The sequence below is a fragment of the Pseudophryne corroboree genome, chromosome 2 (genome assembly GCF_028390025.1).
Source record: "Pseudophryne corroboree isolate aPseCor3 chromosome 2, aPseCor3.hap2, whole genome shotgun sequence".
In the NCBI taxonomy this organism is placed as follows: Eukaryota; Metazoa; Chordata; class Amphibia; order Anura; family Myobatrachidae; genus Pseudophryne; species Pseudophryne corroboree.
In genome coordinates, this window is record NC_086445.1 from 818,729,495 (window position 1) to 818,754,409 (window position 24,915).

At 44.4% G+C, this 24,915-nt stretch overlaps 1 protein-coding gene across 2 annotated transcripts in view; it reads right to left on the reverse strand.

Annotated features, from left to right (window-relative positions):
• The window catches only part of LOC135051285 (granulocyte-macrophage colony-stimulating factor receptor subunit alpha-like), a 174,046-nt gene that overhangs the window by 18,878 nt on the left and 130,253 nt on the right, over window positions 1-24,915 (reverse strand). For both annotated transcript variants that reach the window (XM_063957353.1, XM_063957352.1), the window contains exon 10: window positions 8,143-8,281. In XM_063957353.1, coding sequence (XP_063813423.1) covers window positions 8,143-8,281 — 139 coding nt within the window. The remainder of the gene's footprint in view (window positions 1-8,142; window positions 8,282-24,915) is intronic.

Here is a 24,915-nt window from a genome sequence, read left to right on the forward strand (position 1 = left end):
GGCGAATCATCTTCAAGATTGGCTTACTGAGTTTCAAAGCATTACATGACCAGGGCCCAAGGTACCTGAAGCAGCTTCTGATCCCATACTGCCCGACTCGATTACTGCGATCTGTAGATGAAGGACTTTTAGCAGTACCTTGAATCTCCCGTAATTCATCCGAGGGTCGAGCTTTTAGTCATGCTGCTCCGACTCTATGGAACTCACTTCCCTGCACAGTGCGAGAGGCCCCAACTATAGAATCCTTCAAAAGTAGACTCAAGACTTTCCTGTTTACTCAAGCATTTCCTTAATGTCCCTTTTAGTATCTTCATGCTCCTGTATTTTATGAAAATGTACTTCATTATTTTCTGTACTATATTATGCTATGTATCTGTTAAGCGCCTTGAGTCCTATTGGAGAAAGAGCACTATATAAATAAAATTATTATTATTATTATTATTATTATTATATATAGTAGTACAGTGCAGCATTTTGGTGACCAACAGTATATAGTTGTACAGCACAGTAGGCCATTGCTATTGATATAATAATATTACTGGCATATAATTCCACACATTAAAAAATGGAGAACAAAAATGTGGAGGGTGAAATAAGGAAAGATCAAGATCCACTTCCACCTAGTGGAAGTCATGGCAGAGACGATTCAATGCCATCATAGTCGTCTGCCAAGGCCGATGCCCAATGTCATAGTAGAGAGCATCTAAAGTTCAGTAAAATGACCCAAAAATCTAAATTAAAAGCTTCTGAGAAGCGTAAACTTGCCAATATGCCATTTACGACACGGAGTGGCAAGGAACGGCTGAGGCCCTGGCCTATGTTCATGGCTAGTGGTTCAGCTTCACATGAGGAATTGAGGTTGGAAGCACTCATCCTCCCGCTAGAAAAATTAAAAGAGTTAAGCTGGCAAAAGCACAGCAATGAACTGTGCGTTCTTCTAAATCACAAATCCCCAAGGAGAGTCCAATTGTGTCGGTTGTGATGCCTGACCTACCCAACACTGGATGGGAAGAGGTGGCTCCTTCCACCATTTGCACGCCCCCTGCAAGCGCTGGAAGGAGCACCCACAGTCCAGTTCCTGATATTCAAATTGAAGATGTCACTGTTGAAGTACACCAGGATGAGGATATGGGTGTTGCTGGCGCTGAGGAGGAAATTGACAAGGAGGATTCTGATGGTGAGGTGGTTTGTTTAAGTCAGGCACCCAGGGAGACACCTGTTGTCCGTGGGATGAATATGGCCATTGACACGCCTGGTCAAAATACAAAAAAAAAAATCACCTCTTTGGTGTGGAATTATTTTAACAGAAATGCGGACAACAGGTGTCAAAGCCATGTGTTGCCTTTGTCAAGCTGTAATAAGTAGGGGTAAGGACGTTAACCATCTAGGAACATCCTCCCTTATACGTCACCTGGAGCGCATTCATCAGAAGTAATTGACAAGTTCAAAAACTTTGGGTGACAGCAGAAGCAGTCCACTGACAACTAAATCCCTTCTTCCTCTTGTACCCAAGCTCCTGCAGACCATGTCACTGACAAGTCTGACGAGTCCTCTCCTAACTGGGATTCCTCCGATGGATCCTTGAGTGTAACGCCTACTGCTGCTGGCGCTGCTGTTGTTGCTGCTGGGAGTCGATCGTCATCCCAGAGGGGAGGTCGGAAGACCACTTATACTACCAGTAAGCAACTGACTGTCCAACATTCCTTTGCGAGGAAGATGAAATATCACAGCAGTTATCCTGTTGCAAAGCGGATAACTCAGGCCTTGGCAGCTGTGTTGGTGTTAGACGTGTGTCCGGTATCCACTGTTAGTTCACAAGGACTTAGAGAATTTCTTGAGGTAGTGTGTCCCCGGTACCAAATGCCATCTAGGTTCCACTTCACTAGGCAGGCGATAGCGAGATTTTACCAATTAATATCAGTGATTTATAATTAATTACAGTGATCTTGCCAAATTATTCCAGTGATTTTGTCATTTTCTTCCAGTGATTTAGAGCAATAATACCATTGATTAGAACAAATAATTCCTGTGATTTTATTATTTTCTTCCAGTGATTTGGACCATTAATACCATTGATTAGAACGAATAATTCCTGTGATTTTGTCATTTTCTTCCAGTGATTTGGACCAATAATACCATTGATTAGAACGAATAATTCCTGTGATATTGAAGTATTTGTGTCGCTTAGCTTAGCCGTCCAGCGACCACAGTGCACCTCTTTTTCTCTTTTCTTTGCATCATGTGCTTTTTGGGGCCAATTTTTTTTAAGTGCCATCCTGTCTGACACTGCAGTGCCACTCCTAGATGGGCCAGGTGTTTGTGCCGCCCTCTTGGGCCGCTTAACTTAGTCATCCAGCGACCTCGGTGCAAATTTTAGGACTAAAAATAGTAGTGTGAGGTGTTCAGAATAGACTGGAAATGAGTGGAAATTATGGTTATTGAGGTTAATAATACTATAGGTTCAAAATTACCCCCACATTCTATGATTTAAGCTGATTTTGAGGGTTTTTTGAAAAAATAACACCCGAATCCGACAAAAAATTTTAAGGGAGGTTTTGCCAAAACGCGTCCGAATCCAAAACACGGCCGCGGAACCGAATCCATAACCAAAACACAAAACCGAAAAGATTTCCGGTGCACATCTCTAGTAATTTTATATATAGATAGATAGATATAATAAATAATATGCTGGCACTCTCCCTCTCCTTCTTGTTATGCCGCGCTGCTCAACAATAATCACATACAAACAAATCACGACACTCTGCACACAGATCAGCCATAACATTAAACTGAAACCACCTGCTAAATATTGTGTAAGTCCCCCTCTTGCTACCAAAACAGCTCTGACTCATCAAGGCATGTACTCCAGAAGACCTCTGAAGTTGTCCTTTGGTATCTAGCACCAAGACATTCGCATCAGATCTTTTAAATTCTGTAAATTGTGAGGAGGGACCTCCATGGATCTGACTTGTTTTTCCAGTACACCCCACAGATGCACAATTGGAATGAGATTTGGAAAATTTGGAGGCCAAATCAACACCCTGGACTATTTATTATGTTCCTCAAACCATACCTGACCAATTTTTACAATGTGGCATGGCACATTATTCTGCTGAAAGAGGCGATTGCCATCAGAGAATACCGTTACCATGAAGGGATGTACTTGGTCTACAACAATGTTCAGCAAGGTGGTACTTGTCAAAGTAACATCCACATGACTGTCAGGACCCAAGGTTTCCCCATAGAACATTGCCCAGAGCATCACACTGCCTCCGCCGACATGCCTTCTTACCATATTGCATCCTGGTGTCTTCTTTTCCCCAGGTAACCAATGCACATGCACCCAGCCATCCCATCCACATGATGTAAAAGAAAATGCGAGTCATCAGACTCGCATTTTCTTCATGGTCCAGTTTCTTCATGGTCATGGTGCATTGGTCTTCATGGTCCAGTTCTGATGTTCATGTGCCCATTGTATTATATGTGTTTTGGTGGTGGACAGGGGTCAGCACTGGTATGCGGATTCCACTACTAGTAGTGCATGTGTCACAATCCTGACTAATTTACTCATGATTTCTGCCTTCACTCCAGCAATTTAGCATACAAGCTACAGTTACTCCTAATTAAGTCACCTGTGTGTGACTTCCTCTGTGAGAGTATTTGTAGTATTCAATAATCAGCAGCTGTCCTCTCCTGGCTCAATTTGCAGCTTGTCAGTGAAGTCTGTACATGCTGTCTTGTAAAGTACTCTCAGTATCCAGTTTATTATCCTCAGAGAGAGACTCTATAGTGCACTATTTCCTGATGTTTGGGCCTAAACCAAGTTCCATCCAAGACCAGAGTTGGATGTCGCCATCTTGCCTCTGGTCAGGTGACAAGATTCAGACCAATCCTGACCAGGCTCAGTCTCAGCTGTCTCCTCCAGCCAATCCATTGACACTCCAGGGTATAAAGGTGGTGAGTTGGAGCTGCAACAGTGTCAGTGCTTTGTTGTCATTCTAGGCTGCAGTTCACTCTACTAAGGGAATACTCAGCTGACATATGCTAAGGAGCTCTTGCATCCACAGTACCATCACCTGACCATCCGGCTCTCCTGGCCTGCTGTGCATTTGAGGCTATCCGGCTCTCCTGGCCTGCTGTGCATTTGAGGCTATCCGGCTCTCCTGACCTGCTGTGCATCTGAGGCAATCTGGTTCTCCTGGCCTGCTGTGCATCTGAGGATATCCGGTTCTCCTGCCCTGCTGTGCATCCAAGGCTATTTCTCCTAGTCTGCTGTACATTCAAAGCTACCCAGCAATCCTGGTCTGCTATTCATCTAAGGCTATCCAGATATCCAGGTCTGCTGTGCATCCTAGACCACCCAGCTACTATAGTCTGTTAATCATCATTGGCTTTCCATATATCAAGGTCTGTTGTGTATCCAAAGCTGTTTAATTAGATCTATCCTGCTGTGCATCAGTGACAGCTTAGTTTGTCATCCTGTGATGTCTCTTGGATCCAGCACCAAGCTGTGTGCCGGCTATTAAGCTGTCTCTATGAACTTCTGCTCCCATCTGGGATTAGGCAAGTCTGCCTATCACCTCAAGTCTGAGGTTACTCATTAGTTAATTCAAGTTATAAAGTATTCTTGTTTAATTGTTTCCTGTATGCAGATAAGTTATATAAAATGGCCTTGCTTAAATCCTAAGTCTCTGTGTCCAACTCCTGGTGCTAACCCTAGTTTGGGTCCAACAAAAACTCAAAGTCTGACAGCATGGTAATGCAAAAAAGTCTCACACTTGGAAAGGGCTCAGGGAAAATGCTGTGGAAAGGTACAAATTAGAAGAGGGATTCAAAAAGCTTTCAAGGGCTTTTACTCTCCCTTTGTGTAGTATTCAAAGCATTATTAAGAAGTTGAAAACCTATGGCACCAACACCTTGCCTAGATCAAGCTGTCCCTCCAAACTGGATTACAGAGCCAGGAGGATATTGAGCAAGGAAGTTGCCAAGAGTTCAATGGCAATTTTGAAGGACTTACAAGCCTTTAAACTGAGATTGGTAAGTCTGTGCATGTGACATCTATTTCACACGCTTAACACAAAGCTTTCCTGTATGGCAGGTTGGCAAGAAAAAACCCTTCTGAAAAATTGGTTAACAGTCTCATTTGTGCTTTGCAAAAAAAATGCTTGGAAGATATTAATGCCATGTGGCAAAAAAGATGTATGGTCAGATGAATCAAAGACAGGACTTTTTGGACTAAACTCCAAGCGCTACTGTATGTTTGGTGAAACCCAAATACAGTGCACAACCCTAAATACACTGTATTTACTGTGCAACACTGTGGTAGCAAACTTGTGTTGTGAGTTTTCTTCAGCAGTGACTGGACAATTGGTCAGGATTGAAAGGAAGATGGATGCTGCCAAGTACACTAAAATTATTGATGAAAACATGTTTCTTTGATTTAGACAGCTGCAGATAGGCATGTAGTTCACTTTCCAGGATGAAACCCTAAACATACCACCAAGAAAAGAACACAGTGGCTTAAGTATATAAAGGTGAATGTCCTTGGGTGGCAAATTCAGAGCCTTATTAATTATGATATGACATTTGTGGAAGGACTTGAAGCACAGTTCATTGTTGTTTACCACAACATATTTCTGAACTTGAACAATTCTGCGAGGAAGAATAAGCAAATATTACCCAACCTTGTTGCTCAAAGCTGGTAGAGACATTCCCAAACACTTTTCCAATTGTGTTATTCTAGTTTTCAATTTTGTCTTAATTTTCAGAACTGTGAACTGTAATTTTCAGAAATGAGGCTATTTTTAAGGTTACTAGGCAGCTGATGTATATCAGATTGCTGATCATGGGAGAGAGGGACAGGGGGCATGTTCAGCAGCTCCCACAGCGCTGGGCATGCCCCCAATCTAAAGAAAATGGGGTTGAGGCTAGCACGGCATTTCCTGTGATGCAACACCCCCTAATTTTGTTCACGTGCAGGTGTCTCACTATCCCCCATTGGAAAGTTGGGAATTGTGAGTTAAAGGGTCATCAAAATGATGGACACCAAGGCTGGATTATATTAGGAGGGCAGGTGCTACTCACACGGGAGCTGCCAGGTTTAAGGAAGTCTTGCTGCTGGGAGCCAGGGCTCTGTCATGCTGAGTGTGTGTGTGTGTGTGTGTGTGTGTGTGTGTGTGTGGCGTTAACCGTTTATAAATATATAGATGTTCTATATCTGTACTAGGCAAGCTATAATGATGCTGCAACATATACACCAGTACTGGCACGTGTAAGCTCACCAGTACCCGCACAGCTCCCGGTCAGTCTGGGGGGTAGAGGACACCTCTAGCCACTGGCAGCTGTTTGAAGGGGTCTGGGCATGGCCTGTCCAGGGTGTGGGAGGGGTGAGTACCGTTTATGTGCAGTGTGTACATATAAAGCACCTGAGCCGGTTATCTACCTTCTCCTCGCCCACATGTTATGCAGCCTCAGCACCGACCCCTCCTCCTCTCGCTCACTGCACTGCTCACCCGACACAGGGTCTTACCACTACCTGCCAGACTGATTCGCCTTCTTCCCAAGCCAGTAAGTGGCCACATGTGTCCCTGATGTCTCTGCTCTGAGCACTGCGGGACCATCTGGAGGTTCCTACATCCGTTTCCTGGTTACTGCTGCTACTTGTTGCTGAGTCCCGGGATGGCAAGTAAGCTGGGGTTACAGCATAGTATATGGAGGAGGGAGTGCAGAGTATGCTGTATATAGAGGAGGGAGTGCCATGTATATAGGGGGCACTATATGGAGGGGTATGGGGGTGCAGTATATTGTGGGGGTGCAGTGTATATAGGGGCAGTATATGGTGTGGGTGCAGTGTACAGTGTGTGTGTGTGTGTGGGTCTCCGTGACACACAGAGGTGACTATATTGAAAAAAATCTTCAGCTCTCTCTCTGCACTGTCCCTATCTGCCCCTATTACTCCACTCTCAGCCCAGTCCCTATCTAACCCAACCCCTCTCCTATCTCCCCCCCCTATGTCCTATCTGCCGCTTCCACCATCGATCCTCAGTTCATATCTACCCCAAACCTCATGCCCTCATTCTTTCTTCCCAGTCCCTATCTGCCATTACACCACTCTCCACCCCCCAGTCCCTCTCTGCCCCTAACCCCACTCTCTATTCCCAGCCCCCCCCCCTCTCTTTATGCAGCAAGTGTTAAACAGTCAGATCAGTATTACTATTATTATTACCAGCAGCAGGTTAGGCAGCTGTAACATCTCCCTGCGGTTTCACTTTCAGTTTGAGCTGTCTCAGCTAACAGAGACGAGGAACAGAGTTGGGTTTTATTATATAGATAGTTACACTTAAGCTGCCCTCTAACCTTCAAAATGGCCACATAATGCTCTTAATCTTACTAGTATGTTAAATCAGTACATTTACTCAATGAAATATACATCTATCTGTACTAATAACATAAAAGCAAGCATTTTAATCAAGCATTACAGGCAATAACATAAAAGTATGACAACAAAGATAGAAGAGCTGAGAGTCACAAGTTGAGGCTTGCATGTTGCCCATCACTGGGTTAATAAATATAGCATTTTGCTTCTCCTTGTTTACTTTCACAAAATTAGCAAAGTCCCCTTCTTTACATAATATGCTATCAAATATGTATCAAATGTGCACTCTACCCAAGTTTTGATAGTTACAGAAAATATTAGATGGCTCTAGAGATGTGAGTACTGTAGTGGACATTAATGTCAACTTGATAACCTTATGGGCCCTACACACAGCGCGATTGGCCACCGAGGTGTCAGACGGCCGATACAGCCAACCCGGCGGCAGGGGGAGTGAAGTTTCTACACTCCCCCGTCACCCGGCTCCATAGCACTGCATGCTAATGTGGACAATATTGTCCATATTGGCTTGCATGTATAAACGAGCCCGTCCCAACGATGAACGAGTGCGTGGCCGCGCATCGTTCATTGATACACACTGAAAGATATGAACAATATCTCATTCATTAATGAACGAGATCGTTCATATCTTTCAGTGTAATCAGCCAGTGTGTAGGGCCCTTTACTCTAAGAAAGAAGATGGTCTTCATCTTCTAGATGCAAAACAGTGAATATTTATTTGTAGCATTATGGACCCATAGCAATCTTACCACATACTTTTTCTTCACTCCACTGGCCCCAGTTTGTATTCATTTGACATAATTGTTTTCCTCTTGCTCTGATTCTGACTGAACGTTTATTTTCCATTATTGGTATTGTATATGTATTGTTTGTAGTTTTATAGTGCTCCTAAGGTACAGAAATATATTGCACATTAATATATGAAATACATCTAATAAATCGTTAAAAGTACTGAGGGCTTTAATAAAGGTTGCCCACAGTATTCAAACCCTCTATAGAGTAGAATAAGTGACAGAAAGGAGTGTATTTGCAGTAACATTTTGCATGGTTTCAGTTTCAAGGTGGAACATGCTGTTTCACAGAGATGTGATGCTCCACCCATACAATCTAGGAGTGCCCCTTTTGCCATAGATTGACTTTCTGCTTGATATTTGCACATTTTGTGGATTCTATAGTCTATAAATAGATCTTGGATGATGACAGTATCAATTAATTTTGCTCTATGGCAGAGGTTCTCAAACGTGGTCCTCAAAGTACCCCAACGGTCCAGGTTTTAGGTATATACATGGCTCATGAGGTGCTAATTAAGTCACCTGTGGCCAAGCATGGATAATCTTATAACCATGACCGTTGGGGTGCCTTGAGGACCGCATTTGAGAACCTCTGCTCTATGGTGTGCTTGGGGTATAATAAGAGAGAAAGCAGGGGAGGCAATTTGGCAGCTAAATGCAAAACAAGATTAATATTTCATATAACAGTTTTGAAAAAATATTCTCATCTTTAGTCAATGTTTTCAATGTTTTATGGATTTAATTGTTTATATTCTTTATAGTCTGCTACCTTTGAAAATAATACTATAGATCAGTGGTTCCTAAATGGTGTGCCTATGCACCCTGGGTTGCCATGAGTCTTTTGCAGGGGTGCCTCGGGTTGGTGGTCCAGGACCAAATTTAATTACTTATGGTCAAAGTGATAGGCAAAACCAGTGCTTGTGGCTGCTAATCATAGAACATGTGGAGTCAGAAGCACAACTAAACCGGCAGGTACAGTAGATACAATTTACTTAATTTAATATTTTTTCCCAAATAAATCAACATAAAAAGTTTATATTAGGGGTGCCACAAAACAAATGCTGATACTATACGGCACTGTTTGGGGTTCACTGCTGTAGATGATATTGAAAGAAACGGTTTACGTAAGGTGAGACTATATTATGAGTCATTTCATTTGTAATTGCTCACCTTTTTCCATGAGTGTGAGAAAGAGTAAGTCAGTTTGGGGAATATATATTTATATCTGTATAACACTGTAGGTATAAAGCAGCAAACATTAAGGGGATGCTGTTGTGTCAGATGCAGCTGCATTTGTGTGTGTGTCTTTTGCCACTGTAGCATGTGCCCACTTTGAGTGTCTTTAGTTTGCACCATTGAATCTCGCACCAGCCCCATACTAGGTGCAGATTCTTTATCAGAGTATGGCCTCTAGTGAGAGTGACTGAGTTCATCACCACTCCAATGCCATGCCGACAACACTCTCATAACATGCCTATAAGGCGGCATATCTGTGTGTGTGTCTGATTAGACACCAGAAACGGGATCGGTATGAAATACCTACAATCAAAATCCCGACGGTCGAAATCCCGACAGTAATTGACCGACGGTCAAAATCCCAACATGGACAAAATCCCGACATTTAAAATACCGACAAGGTCAAAATACCGACATGTAACATGCCAACAGGTCAAAATACCGACATTCATATTTAATTTTTTGTGTGTGTGTATGTCGACAAAGGTCGACATGGACACCATATAAGTGTACCGCGTCTAAGTGTCTCCTATCCTGCGCTTTCCTCCTCAATTTTGTGATAAAAATAAAACAAAAGTAAAGAGGGTGTGTCTCTACTTATCTTGAGTCAGGTATTTTTCTCTTAATAATATTACTCCTTCTTCCTTCCCCCTTATGCTGTCAAACGGGGTGTATGTTCATTCCAAGGTTATACATGTAAAAGAAAGGTTATAGAGCACTCTAGTGTATTAACCTTTTAACAGTAGAAACACAATCCCTTGCCAGGAATTGTTGATTATAATGACAGGAAATAAACATAAAAAAAGTTTTTCTATTTATTAATTCAAAAAGGGGTGATAAAATCCAAGCATAAAATCTTCATCACATGGAACAGAATTTTCACATCCAGGCAAGGTATGAGGGTGGCTTCCTACCAGATTTGGGGTTTTGTAAGTGCACCAAAATTTGTCGCTGTGTTGATGTCTCCAACGTCCCCGGGAACGGCCAGCTCCAAGCAATGGGCACCTCGTCCTCTCCTCGTCCAGGTAATCAGCCACCGGAATGTCACAAATCAGCCTGATTTGTGACATTCCGGTGGCTGATTACCTGGACGAGGAGAGGACGAGGTGCCCATTGCTTGGAGCTGGCCGTTCCCGGGGACGTTGGAGACATCAACACAGCGACAAATTTTGGTGCACTTACAAAACCCCAAATCTGGTAGGAAGCCACCCTCATACCTTGCCTGGATGTGAAAATTCTGTTCCATGTGATGAAGATTTTATGCTAGGATTTTATCACCCCTTTTTGAATTAATAAATAGAAAAACTTTTTTTATGTTTATTTCCTGTCATTATAATCAACAATTCCTGGCAAGGGATTGTGTTTCTACTGTTAAAAGGTTAATACACTAGAGTGCTCTATAACCTTTCTTTTACATGTATAACCTTGGAATGAACATACACCCCGTTTGACAGCATAAGGGGGAAGGAAGAAGGAGTAATATTATTAAGAGAAAAATACCTGACTCAAGATAAGTAGAGACACACCCTCTTTACTTTTGTTTTATTTTTATCACAAAATTGAGGAGGAAAGCGCAGGATAGGAGACACTTAGAAATTTTAACAGTTCTAGGTATTCTTCGTTTGGGATGAGGGTAACATCCCACTTCTGAGTGTCCACTGACCTGCAGCTTGATAGCGCAATTTCTTTTTGGTGTAAAAAATTTTTTTTTCGAAGTGTACCGCGTCCCCTCACATGGCTCGCTGCGCTTGCCATGCTTCGGGCACGGTGCCTCGCTGCACTCGGCACACTATTATATTCCCCCTCCAGGTCCACTGGGATGGTAATGTATGAACAAGTCGGTTTCAATGAAAAAATCATGAAAAACTCATGTCTGCATTTTGACCTGTCGGCATTTTACATGTCGGTATTTTGACCACGTCGAGATTTTGACCTTGTCGGGATTTTGACCGTCGGTCAAGTGCTGTCGGGATTTTGATTGGAGGTAAATTAAATGCATCACCCAGGAACACCCAATACATTTCTAATACATTTCTGACACTGAGACTATGGGCCTGATTCATGTTTGTAAGTAAAGCAAAAAAGCAAGCAACTGGTCAAAACCATGTTGCACTGCAGGTAGGTCTGATGTAACGTGTGCAGAGAGATCTAGATTTGGGTGGGTTATATTTTTTCTGTGCAGGGTAAATACTGGCTACTTTTGCATGTATCTCACAAATACTGGACATCTTTATTTTACACTTCAATTTAGATTTCATTTTGAACTAGAGATGAGCGGGTTCGGCTCTCAGAGAACCGAACCGTTCCGAACTTCACGATTCGTGTCCGGTGCCGAGCCCAGCTCGGGTTTTCCCGCCTGACTCGGAAACCCGAACAAGGCAAAACATCATCATCTCGCTGTCGGATTCTCGCGGGATATGGATTCTATATAAGGAGCCGCGCGTCGTGGCCATTTTCACTCCAGTCTCGGAGAGTGTAGTGAGAGGACATGTCTCCGTGCTCAGTGTCTGTGTGGGGGTGGGAAAATGGGGTGGCGAGTCTTGTGCTGTGTTGTGCTGCTCAGTCCAGTCCAGTGTAGTCAGTGTATTGTGCTGCATCAGTCCAGCCAGTCACAGTGTTGGTGTCCTCTGCTGCTATATGTCCCCAGTGCTGCTGGCTGCTGTAGAAGTCCCTTGCATTTTTGCTGTGTTGTCTTGCATTAGACCAGGGGTAGTGTCTTGTGCAGCATCAGTCCAGTGACCAGTCACAGCGGTGGTGTCCTCTGCTGCCATATATCCAGTGTAGCTGTATAAATTAGAGATGTGCACTTGAAATTTTTCGGGTTTTGTGTTTTGGTTTTGGGTTCGGTTCCGCGGCCGTGTTTTGGGTTCGACCGCGTTTTGGCAAAACCTCACCGAATTTTTTTTGTCGGATTCGGGTGTGTTTTGGATTTGGGTGTTTTTTTCAAAAAACACTAAAAAACAGCTTAAATCATAGAATTTGGGGGTCATTTTGATCCCAAAGTATTATTAACCTCAAAAACCATAATTTCCACTCATTTTCAGTCTATTCTGAATACCTCACACCTCACAATATTATTTTTAGTCCTAAAATTTGCACCGAGGTCGCTGGATGACTAAGCTAAGCGACCCTAGTGGCCGACACAAACACCGGGCCCATCTAGGAGTGGCACTGCAGTGTCACGCAGGATGGCCCTTCCAAAAAACACTCCCCAAACAGCACATGACGCAAAGAAAAAAAGAGGCGCAATGAGGTAGCTGTGTGAGTAAGATAAGCGACCCTAGTGGCCGACACAAACACCGGGCCCATCTAGGAGTGGCACTGCAGTGTCACGCAGGATGGCCCTTCCAAAAAACACTCCCCAAACAGCACATGACGCAAAGAAAAAAAGAGGCGCAATGAGGTAGCTGTGTGAGTAAGCTCAGCGACCCTAGTGGCCGACACAAACACCTGGCCCATCTAGGAGTGGCACTGCAGTGTCACGCAGGATGGCCCTTCCAAAAAACACTCCCCAAACAGCACATGACGCAAAAAAAAAAAGAGGCGCAATGAGGTAGGCAAGATGTCCACCTCATCATCATCCTCCGATATATCACCGTGTACATCCCCCTCCTCACAGATTATCAATTCGTCCCCACTGGAATCCACCATCTCAGCTCCCTGTGTACTTTGTGGAGGCAATTGCTGCTGGTCAATGTCTCCACGGAGGAATTGATTATAATTCATTTTAATGAACATCATCTTCTCCACATTTTCTGGAAGTAACCTCGTACGCCGATTGCTGACAAGGTGAGCGGCGGCACTAAACACTCTTTCGGAGTACACACTTGTGGGAGGGCAACTTAGGTAGAATAAAGCCAGTTTGTGCAAGGGCCTCCAAATTGCCTCTTTTTCCTGCCAGTATAAGTACGGACTGTGTGACGTGCCTACTTGGATGCGGTCACTCATATAATCCTCCACCATTCTTTCAATGGGGAGAGAATCATATGCAGTGACAGTAGACGACATGTCCGTAATCGTTGACAGGTTCTTCAGTCCGGACCAGATGTCAGCATCAGCAGTCGCTCCAGACTGCCCTGCATCACCGCCAGCGGGTGGGCTCGGAATTCTGAGCCTTTTCCTCGCACCCCCAGTTGCGGGAGAATGTGAAGGAGGAGATGTTGACAGGTCGCGTTCCGCTTGACTTGACAATTTTCTCACCAGCAGGTCTTTGAACCCCAGCAGACTTGTGTCTGCCGGAAAGAGAGATCCAAGGTAGGTTTTAAATCTAGGATCGAGCACGGTGGCCAAAATGTAGTGCTCTGATTTCAACAGATTGACCACCCGTGAATCCTTGTTAAGCGAATTAAGGGCTCCATCCACAAGTCCCACATGCCTAGCGGAATCGCTCCGTGTTAGCTCCTCCTTCAATGTCTCCAGCTTCTTCTGCAAAAGCCTGATGAGGGGAATGACCTGACTCAGGCTGGCAGTGTCTGAACTGACTTCACGTGTGGCAAGTTCAAAGGGCAGCAGAACCTTGCACAACGTTGAAATCATTCTCCACTGCGCTTGAGACAGGTGCATTCCACCTCCTATATCGTGCTGAATTGTATAGGCTTGAATGGCCTTTTGCTGCTCCTCCAACCTCTGAAGCATATATAGGGTTGAATTCCACCTCGTTACCACTTCTTGCTTCAGATGATGGCAGGGCAGGTTCAGGCGTTTTTGGTGTTGCTCCAGTCTTCTGTACGTGGTGCCTGTACGCCGAAAGTGTCCCGCAATTCTTCTGGCCACCGACAGCATCTCTTGCACGCCCCTGTCGTTTTTTAAAAAATTCTGCACCACCAAATTCAAGGTATGTGCAAAACATGGGACGTGCTGGAATTTGCCCAGATTTAATGCACACACAATATTGCTGGCGTTGTCCGATGCCACAAATCCACAGGAGAGTCCAATTGGGGTAAGCCATTCCGCGATGATCTTCCTCAGTTGCCGTAAGAGGTTTTCAGCTGTGTGCGTATTCTGGAAAGCGGTGATACAAAGCGTAGCCTGCCTAGGAAAGAGTTGGCGTTTGCGAGATGCTGCTACTGGTGCCGCCACTGCTGTTCTTGCGGCGGGAGTCCATACATCTACCCAGTGGGCTGTCACAGTCATATAGTCCTGACCCTGCCCTGCTCCACTTGTCCACATGTCCGTGGTTAAGTGGACATTGGGTACAGCTGCATTTTTTAGGACACTGGTGACTCTTTTTCTGAGGTCTGTGTACATTTTCGGTATCGCCTGCCTAGAGAAATGGAACCTAGATGGTATTTGGTACCGGGGACACAGTACCTCCAACAAGTCTCTTGTTGGCTCTGCAGTAATGATGGATACCGGAACCACGTTTCTCACCACCCAGGATGCCAAGGCCTCAGTTATCCGCTTTGCAGCAGGATGACTGCTGTGATATTTCATCTTCCTCGCAAAGGACTGTTGGACAGTCAATTGCTTGGTGGAAGTAGTAAAAGTGGTCTTACGATTTCCCCTCTGGGATGACCATCGACTCCCAGCAGCAACAACAGCAGCGCCAGCAGCAGTAGGCGTTACACGCAAGGATGCATCGGAGGAATCCCAGGCAGGAGAGGAATCGTCAGAATTGCCAGTGACATGGCCTGCAGGACTATTGGCATTCCTGGGGAAGGAGGAAATTGACACTGAGGGAGTTGGTGGGGTGGTTTGCGTGAGCTTGGTTACAAGAGGAAGGGATTTACTGGTCAGTGGACTGCTTCCGCTGTCGCCCAAAGTTTTTGAACTTGTCACTGACTTATTATGAATGCGCTGCAGGTGACGTATAAGGGAGGATGTTCCGAGGTGGTTAACGTCCTTACCCCTACTTATTACAGCTTGACAAAGGCAACACACAGCTTGACAAATGTTGTCCGCATTTCTGTTGAAATACTTCCACACCGAAGAGCTGATTTTTTTGGTATTTTCACCAGGCATGTCAACGGCCATATTCCTCCCACGGACAACAGGTGTCTCCCCGGGTGCCTGACTTAAACAAACCACCTCACCATCAGAATCCTCCTTGTCAATTTCCTCCCCAGCGCCAGCAACACCCATATCCTCCTCATCCTGGTGTACTTCAACACTGACATCTTCAATCTGACTATCAGGAACTGGACTGCGGGTGCTCCTTCCAGCACTTGCAGGGGGCGTGCAAATGGTGGAAGGCGCATGCTCTTCACGTCCAGTGTTGGGAAGGTCAGGCATCGCAACCGACACAATTGGACTCTCCTTGTGGATTTGGGATTTCGAAGAACGCACAGTTCTTTGCGGTGCTTTTGCCAGCTTGAGTCTTTTCATTTTTCTAGCGAGAGGCTGAGTGCTTCCATCCTCATGTGAAGCTGAACCACTAGCCATGAACATAGGCCAGGGCCTCATCCGTTCCATGCCACTCCGTGTGGTAAATGGCATATTGGCAAGTTTACGCTTCTCCTCCGACAATTTTATTTTAGATTTTGGAGTCCTTTTTTTACTGATATTTGGTGTTTTGGACTTTACATGCTCTGTACTATGACATTGGGCATCGGCCTTGGCAGACGACGTTGCTGGCATTTCATCGTCTCGGCCATGACTAGTGGCAGCAGCTTCAGCACGAGGTGGAAGTGGATCTTGATCTTTCCCTAATTTTGGAACCTCAACATTTTTGTTCTCCATATTTTAATAGGCACAACTAAAAGGCACCTCAGGTAAACAATGGAGATGGATGGATACTAGTATACTTATGGATGGACGAGCGACTGCCGACACAGAGGTAGCTACAGCCGTGGACTACCGTACTGTGTCTGCTGCTAATATAGACTGGATGATAATGAGATGAAATCAATATATATATATATAATATCACTAGTACTGCAGCCGGACAGGTATATATATTTATTATGTAATGACTGATGACGGACCTGCTGGACACTGTCAGCTCAGCAGCACCGCAGACTGCTACAGTAAGCTACTATAGTAGTATGTATAAAGAAGAAAGAAAAAAAAAACACGGGTAGGTGGTATACAATTATGGATGGACGAGCGACTGCCGACACAGAGGTAGCTACAGCCGTGGACTACCGTACTGTGTCTGCTGCTAATATAGACTGGATGATAATGAGATGAAATCAATATATATATATATATATATAATATCACACTAGTACTGCAGCCGGACAGCTAGATATATTTATTATGTAATGACTGATGACGGACCTGCTGGACACTGTCAGCTCAGCAGCACCGCAGACTGCTACAGTAAGCTACTATAGTAGTATGTATAAAGAAGAAAGAAAAAAAAAAAAACCACGGGTAGGTGGTATACAATTATGGATGGACGAGCGACTGCCGACACAGAGGTAGCTACAGCCGTGGACTACCATACTGTGTCTGCTGCTAATATAGACTGGATGATAATGAGATGAAATCAATATATATATATATATAATATCACTAGTACTGCAGCCGGACAGGTATATATATTTATTATGTAATGACTGATGACGGACCTGCTGGACACTGTCAGCTCAGCAGCACCGCAGACTGCTACAGTAAGCTACTATAGTAGTATGTATAAAGAAGAAGAAAGAAAAAAATAAAAACGGGTAGGTGGTATACAATATTATATATATATTATATACAATTATATATATATATATATATATATATATATATATTAAACTGGTGGTGATTATTAAACTGGTGGTCAGGTCACTGGTCACACTATCAGCAACTTGCAAGTAGTACTCCTAAGCAGACAATCACAATATATATTATACTGGTGGTCAGTGTGGTCACAATGGCAGTGTGGCACTCTGGCAGCAAAAGTGTGCACTGTACGTTATATGTACTCCTGAGTCCTGCTCTCAGACTCTAACTGCTCCCCACTGTCAGTGTCTCCCCCACAAGTCAGATATACATTATACAGTCACACTATCTATCTATCACTTCAGCAAGTAGTAGTACTCCTCCTAATGCTCCCCAAAATTACTACTGTGTCTCTCTCTACTCTAGTCTCACTCTCTTCTCTATAAACGGAGAGGACGCCAGCCACGTCCTCTCCCTATGAATCTCAATGCACGTGTGAAAATGGCGGCGACGCGCGGCTGCTTATATAGAATCCGAGTCTCGCGATAGAATCCGAGCCTCGCGAGAATCCGACAGCGGGATGATGACGTTCGGGCGCACTCGGGTTAACCGAGCAAGGCGGGAAGATCCGAGTCGCTCGGCCCCGTGTAAAAAAAAATGAAGTTCGGGCGGGTTCGGATTCCGAGGAACCGAACCCGCTCATCTCTAGTATAAATCCCTTTTAGTGGTGCTGTATTGTCCTGCATTAGACCAGGGGAAGTGTCTTGAGCAGCATCAGTCCAGTGACCAGTCACAGTGGTGGTGTCCTCTGCTGCCATAAATCCATTGTAGCTGCATACAGTAAGTCCCTTTCAGTTGTGCTGTGTTGTCCTGCATTAGACCAGGGAAAGTGTCTTGTGCAGCATCAGTCCAGTGACCAGTCACAGTGGTGGTGTCCTCTGCTGCCATATATCCAGTGTAGCTGTATAAATCCCTTTCAGTGGTGCTGTGTTGTCCTGCATCAGACCAGTGGTAGTGTCCTGGCCATCAGTCATTCCAGTGACTAGGCAGTCAAAGTGGTATACGCTGCTGCTATATGTCCACTGCTGCCATATAATAATAACAACAAGTCCCTCACAGTGTTGCTGTGTTGGGCTGCATCAGACCAGTGGTAGTGTCCTGTTCATCAGCCATCAGTCATTCCTGTGCCGCATATTGTGTTATATAACTCCAGAAACATAATGGAGAACAACAATTTGAGGACAAAATAGGGAAAGATCAAGAACCACTTCCTCCTAGTGCTGAGCTGCTGCCACTAGCCATGACATAGACGATGAATTGCTATCGTCGTCTGCCAAGGCCGATGCCCAATGTGATAGTAGAGGGCATGTAAAATCCAAAAAGCCAAAGTTCAGTAAAAAGACCCCAAAAAATAAATTTAAATGGTCTGAGGAGAAACGTAAACTTGCCAGTATGTCATTTACGACACGGAGTGGCAAGGAACAGCTGAGGTCCTGGCCTATGTTCATGACTAGTGGTTCAGCTTCACATGCCGATTGAAGCCCTCATAACTGAGGCCTTGACACTTATGTTGGTGTTAGATGTGCGCCCGGTATTCGCCATTAGTGCAGTGGGATTTAGAAAATTGATGGAGGTATTGTGTCCCCGCTACCAAATCCCATCTAGATTCCACTTCACTAGGCAGGCGATACCGAGATTTTGCCATTTAATTCCAGTGATTTGGACGTATAATTATTAATTACAGTGATTTTGCCAATTAATTCCAGTGATTTGGATGTATAATTATTAATTATAGTACTTTGGACGTATAATTACAGTGATTTGGACGTATAATTATTAATTACAGTGATTTTGCCAATTAATTCCAGTGATTTGGATGTATAATTATTAATTATAGTACTTTGGACGTATAATTACAGTGATTTGGACGTATAATTATTAATTACAGTGATTTTGCCAATTAATTCCAGTGATTTGGATGTATAATTCCAGTGATTTTCCAATTAATTCCAGTGATTTGGACGTATAATTATTAATTACAGTGATCTTGCCAATTAATTCCAGTGATTTGGACGTATAATTACAGTGATCTTGCCAATTAAATCTAATGATTTGGACGTATAATTCCAGTGATTTTGCCAATTAATTTCAGTGAGTTGGATGTATAATTCCAGTGATTTGGACATATAATTCCAGTTGGAATTGTTTGTGTCGCTTGGCTTATTGCACCTCTTCGACATCTTTGCATGAGGTGCTGTTTGGGGCCTAGTTTTTGAAAAGTGCCATCCTGTCTGACACTGCCATATGAGTCCAGGGATACTGCTGTATTAGTCCTGGGGTACTGCCGTATAAATCCACCAATTGCATATTTAAAAAAAAACGACTGGAGCGTGCTGGAGATGCTGTCAGTGGACCGAACAATTGCGTCCCATTCTCGACATTCAGCCACTGCGTGACACTACTAGATGGGCCAGGTGGTTTTGTCGCTTAGCTTAGTCATACAGCTACCTCATAGCACCTCTTCAACATCTTTGCATGTGCTGTTTGGGGCTTTTTTTTTATATCTGCTCTCCTGTCTGCCACTGCAGTGCCACGCCTAGATGGGCTGTCTGCCGTAATGTGTAAAAAGGGTATGCTGCCTACTGTAATGTGTTAAAAGTAGACGCTGACTGCCGTAATGTGTAAAAAGGAGGACGCTGTCTGCTGTAATGTGTAAAAAGGGGGACGCTGTCTGCCATAATGTGTAAAAAGGGGGACGCTGTCTGCCGTAATGTGTAAAAAGGGAAACTGCCTGCCGTAATGTGTAAAAAGGGGACGCTGTCTGCCGTAATGTGTAAAAAGCGTAAGCCGTGGTGTAGTGGCGCTACTGTGCGTAATTTGAATAATGGAGACTACTATAATATGTAATATGAATTGGTATTATTTTGTTGCCACACCCCTTCCCCTATATTATTTGCATGCGCCTATGGTGCACACTGCTCCTGTTTTACATAGAGGGGGGGCGTGCCGATGCCCTATCTTGCACACAGCGCTAAAATGTCTAGTTATGGCACTGCCCCAAACAAAAACAAAAATAAACATAAGAATGATTCTGAAAGTGAGCAAAAGGGGTTATTTGGTTCTCTTTACTGGAAATGTTATTGTTTCACGGATTGTTTTGAAATACTGTAGTAGTGAAATAATTAAAAGAGAACTTCACTTGAATGCAATAACTCTACAAGCATCTAGCCACTGGCCTTCCTGCCAATCAAGCAGAGCAGAGGTATTTTATTATTATTATTATTATTATTATTATTATTATTATTATTATTATTATTAACATGTATTTATATGCCACCAGCGTAATCCAATAACTTTACTATTGGTAACAAATTCAACTAGTTATTGAACAATTAGGAAAGGATTGGAGATGAATAATCAAATTAGATATGGAAGTAGAACTAGAAACTGAAATGGCATGAAATGATGTCTAGGTACAGTATGAAGAACACTTGCAGACGGTGAGTGGTAGGTAAGATGGTCAGCCATCATTGCAAAACAAACCCTGAAACATACATTTAGGGGGTCATTCCGAGATGATCATAGCTGTGCTAAATTTAGCACAGCTATGATCATTCCGCCCCGCATGTCAGTGCCGGTTCCCCCCTGCAGAAGTGCAAAGGCATTGCACGGCGGCGATGCCTTTACACTTCACGAGTAGCTCCTGACCAGCGCAGCTTTAGCATGCTGGCCGGAACTAATAATCGCTCCCCGGCCCGCAGCGGCTGCGCGTGACGTCACGCAGCCACTGCAGCCCGCTCCCCATTCGGTCCGGCCATGCCTGCGTTGGCCGTACCGTGCCCACAAAACAGCGGACGAACGCCGCCGTACCGCCCCCCCCCCCCAGCCCAGTGACCGCCTCTGCCTGTCAATCAGGAAGAGGCGATTGTAGCGGCCCGACGGCCGACGGCCGTCTGGCATATGCCGGCGAACTGCGGTGCTGGTGCATGCGCAGTTCTGACCCGTTCGCACCGCTGCGATAAACCGCAGCGTGCGATCGGGTCAGAATGACCGCCTTAGTCTGTTACTTATGTACAAGTGAAGTTATTTAATGCATGTAAAATACATATCAATGGGCATTATACTAGAGAAAAGGGGGAGGGAACTCTGGCACAAAAGACAATTGTGTCTGCCCAATCAAATTGGCTAAAACCAGCCCAATCAGGTGGTTACAAAAATGATAATGCAATAGATCCAGTGCCACACAAAGTAATAATTAGGCAAGCAAATAGTCCACAAAGTCAAAGGTGTAAGAATTCCAGTAAGTGTTCCAATGTGTCTAAAGATTCATCCTCTTGTTTACATTTTCTCAAAGCATACCTCCCAACTGTCCCGCTTTCAGCGGGACAGTCCCGCTATTCGGACCCTGTCCCGCTGTCCCACCCGCGGGCAGCAGTGTCCCGCTGGTGGGGGGGCAGTTGGGGGGAGGCTTTGATCACCCGCTGCTCTGCTCTGCAAAGCAGCCAGTGATCACTGAATACATGCTGTGCGCACGCGCACGGCATGTATTCAGAGCTAGGAGGGGAGCGGGGGCTGCCCAGCTGCTCGGAGAGAGCTGGGCACGCCCCCAAAAGGCAGAAAAACGGGCAGTTTGGTGAGGCTACGCCCACTCGAGCGAGGCCACGCCCAACGTGGGTGAGGCCACACCCCCTTTTGGGTCGGCGTGAGAGTCCCGCTTTCTTACAGCCACAAGTTGGGAGGTATGCTCAAAGGAGCATGTAAGTAAATCAGAATTTGAAAACATTGGGCCTAATTCAGTATGGCCTCCCCCCTTCAACAAGCAGAAATTGTGAACGCATTGCAATTTCTGCTTCTTAGCAGAAATTAAGGATGCCTCCTGCCGGCGCAGCCACCATGTTTCCTATTGTGGTGGCTGCGTGTGACATCGCGCAGCCGCCACGATCATGCCCCACCACGCCCCAGTTCGCAACACACTGCCCCCATTTTCTTGCCCCCGCAACGCTCCATCTCCGCGCTGGAAATGGAGCTTTGCCGCCCTCCCAGCCCCCACACAGAAAATGCGGGCACATGCACAAAACAGGCACTGCGCATGCGCCCGCATATTTTTAAAATATTTTTTGCGGTTGGATCGCACACTGCAATCCAACCTGAATGAGGCCCCATTGTCGGTTAATTTCTTATATAAAATGTTCTACACCTCTGGGTCCATAAAGTAGACAAGTGAGGAGATAACAATACTAAAAAGTCCCTTGTGTAATGAATATGAATAATTTGAATATGAATAATTGTTATCTCCTCAGACCTCACATGTCTACTTTCTTGACACAGAGGTGTAAAACATTGTACAGTATTATAAGAAATTACTATACATTCTTATTTATTTACATGTTCCTGTCCATCCTTTGGAGGAAATGTAACCCCTGTCAGCATAGCATGGCTACTGTCAGGCGGTCTGCCATCATTTTTTTAATTGGGAAGGCTGTGTGTAAAGTCACACGCAGCCACGGCCCCAGTCTGCCCGCATTCGGCCCACCCCACCTCCCCAATGCCATGTCACCACCCAACGAATGCCCGCTGCTATCAATTACATTGTGGTCCCATCCATTGGGGATGCAACCGCAATGTGTAGGGTCACATCCGCTATGCCTGCTGCGCATGTGCAGTTCGCCTCCATCGGCAAACTGCGCTGAGGGCTGCATTAGTGGCTGGGTATGCATGGCCCCCTTTATCTGGTGACGAGAGCTATATTCCTTGCCCAAGGGACTTTTTAAAACTGTTATCTCCTCACATGTTTACTTTGACACAGGAGAGCAGAACAATTTATATAAGAAATTATCAGACATTCTGATTTATTTACATGTTCCTGTTCATCCTTTGGAGGAAATGTGAATAAGAGGATGAATCTGTACACACATTGGAACACTTACTGGAACCCTTCCTTACACCTTTGAATTTGTGGACAATTGGCTTGCCTATTGCTCTGTGTCGCCTTGGGCATTATACTAGAAAGTGAAACTATTGTTTTTGATGCTCTATTTTTGTGTTTCATAGAAACGTGGAATTCAGCAGAGAGCTCAATAATGCTGACAAATAGTGGGCAGTACGGATGGTGTAATGGTTAGCATTACTGCCTCACAGCACTGGGTTCAATTCCCACCACGGCCCTATCTGTGTGGCGTTGGTATATCCTCCCCGTACTTGCGTAGGTTTCCTCCGGGTACTCCGGTTTCCTCCCGCAATCCAAAAATATACTGGATCGGTTAATTGACTCCTGACAAAATTAACCATAGCGTGAATGTGTGCATGTGGTAGGGAATATAGATTGTAAACTCCACTGAGGCAGGGACTGATGTGAATGGGCAAAATATTCTCTGTAAAGCGCTGCGGAATGTGTGTGCTATATACATAACAAGTAATAAATAAAATAAAAGTTCAATTTGTTTTGATTTATTTATTTACTAGCTATTCTACCCAGGAGTTTCTGATTTTCACAGTTGTAAATATAAACGAGTGTTAAAAATTTGGTAAATCTACGGAGCTGTAAATTTTGGACATCTTAATGTAAGTAAATATTAATCCATGGTTCTTGGTGTTACCCGAGGATCACCCATAGCAGATACGGTAAAAAGTGACAGGACTATTTCTGTAGTTTATTAAATTCTACACACTGGAGGTGCAATCCAAATTTTGATCTGACTGTCCGTTTGGGCGTTATCTTTTCATGCAACGCAAGTAACGCATCGGTAATGAAGTAATCATGTCGACCCCCCTTTTCATCCACCTTAGGGGAGGATTATTAAAATTCAAATTATGACGTTTTCCTATTTCCCACCTGAAGAATACCTATGTTAAATTTCATCTTCCTAACATATCGAGCGAGTAAGAGAATTAGTGTTGAGTGAGTGAGTGCTTTCGCATTTTTGTAGTTTATTAAATTCTACACACTGGAGGTGCAGTCCAAATTTTGACCCTATTGTCCATTTGGGCATTATCTTTCCAGCAATGCAAGCCACGCATGATGTCATTATGTCAACCCCCTGTTCATCCCCTTAGGGGAGTTTTTTTCAAATTCTAATTACATTGCTTTCCTATTTCCCACCTGCAGAATATCTATTTTAAATTTCATCTTCCCAATATATCTGAAAGTAAGAGAATTATACCCCTTTCACATCTCCAATACCGGATCCCACCCGGGAATTGGAAACGGGTCCTTCCCGGGTGGGATCCAGCATTGGACCCGACAAATTGCAGGATCGGTTGCCATAGCGGCAGGTGGTGGTGGTGGTGGTGGTGGGGGGGGGGGCGGAGCAAGCAGCGGGGGCAGAGGAGGAGGAGGCGGTGCTGGGAGATGAGCTTATCTCGGCGCCAGCTTTCCCTATCTAGTAAACGGGTCCCGGATCGCCTCGACCTAGGAATCTGTTTACGCTGCCACTGACCCGGTATTCAACCCGGGAATAACAGTGCTTCAGTCCTGTATTGAACTACCGTGTCAGGCGACCTGGGAATTCGGACATGGTGCTTTCACACCATACATTGACCTGTGTTGACCAGGCAATATGCCGGGTCAAGACCAGGTTATTTATGCAATGTGAAAGGGGTATTACTGATGAGTGAGTGAGGGCTTTCCCATGTATATGTGTATATATATATATATATATATATATATATATATATAGTTTAAAATGATAGGAAAAGGCAAGTGGCTGGACTTAATGTTGCTAGAACATGAAATTCTTAGGTCATATTCCTCTAAAAATTTAATCTGTTATGTATTTGTATACTGTAGTATATTGTATAGCTGCACTGTATCACATAAAGTACACATTAAATTAATAGCTAATCAATATGTGAGGTTTAATTAACCACACACATAGGACTAGGAGACTAACAGTGGGCTAAAATGTG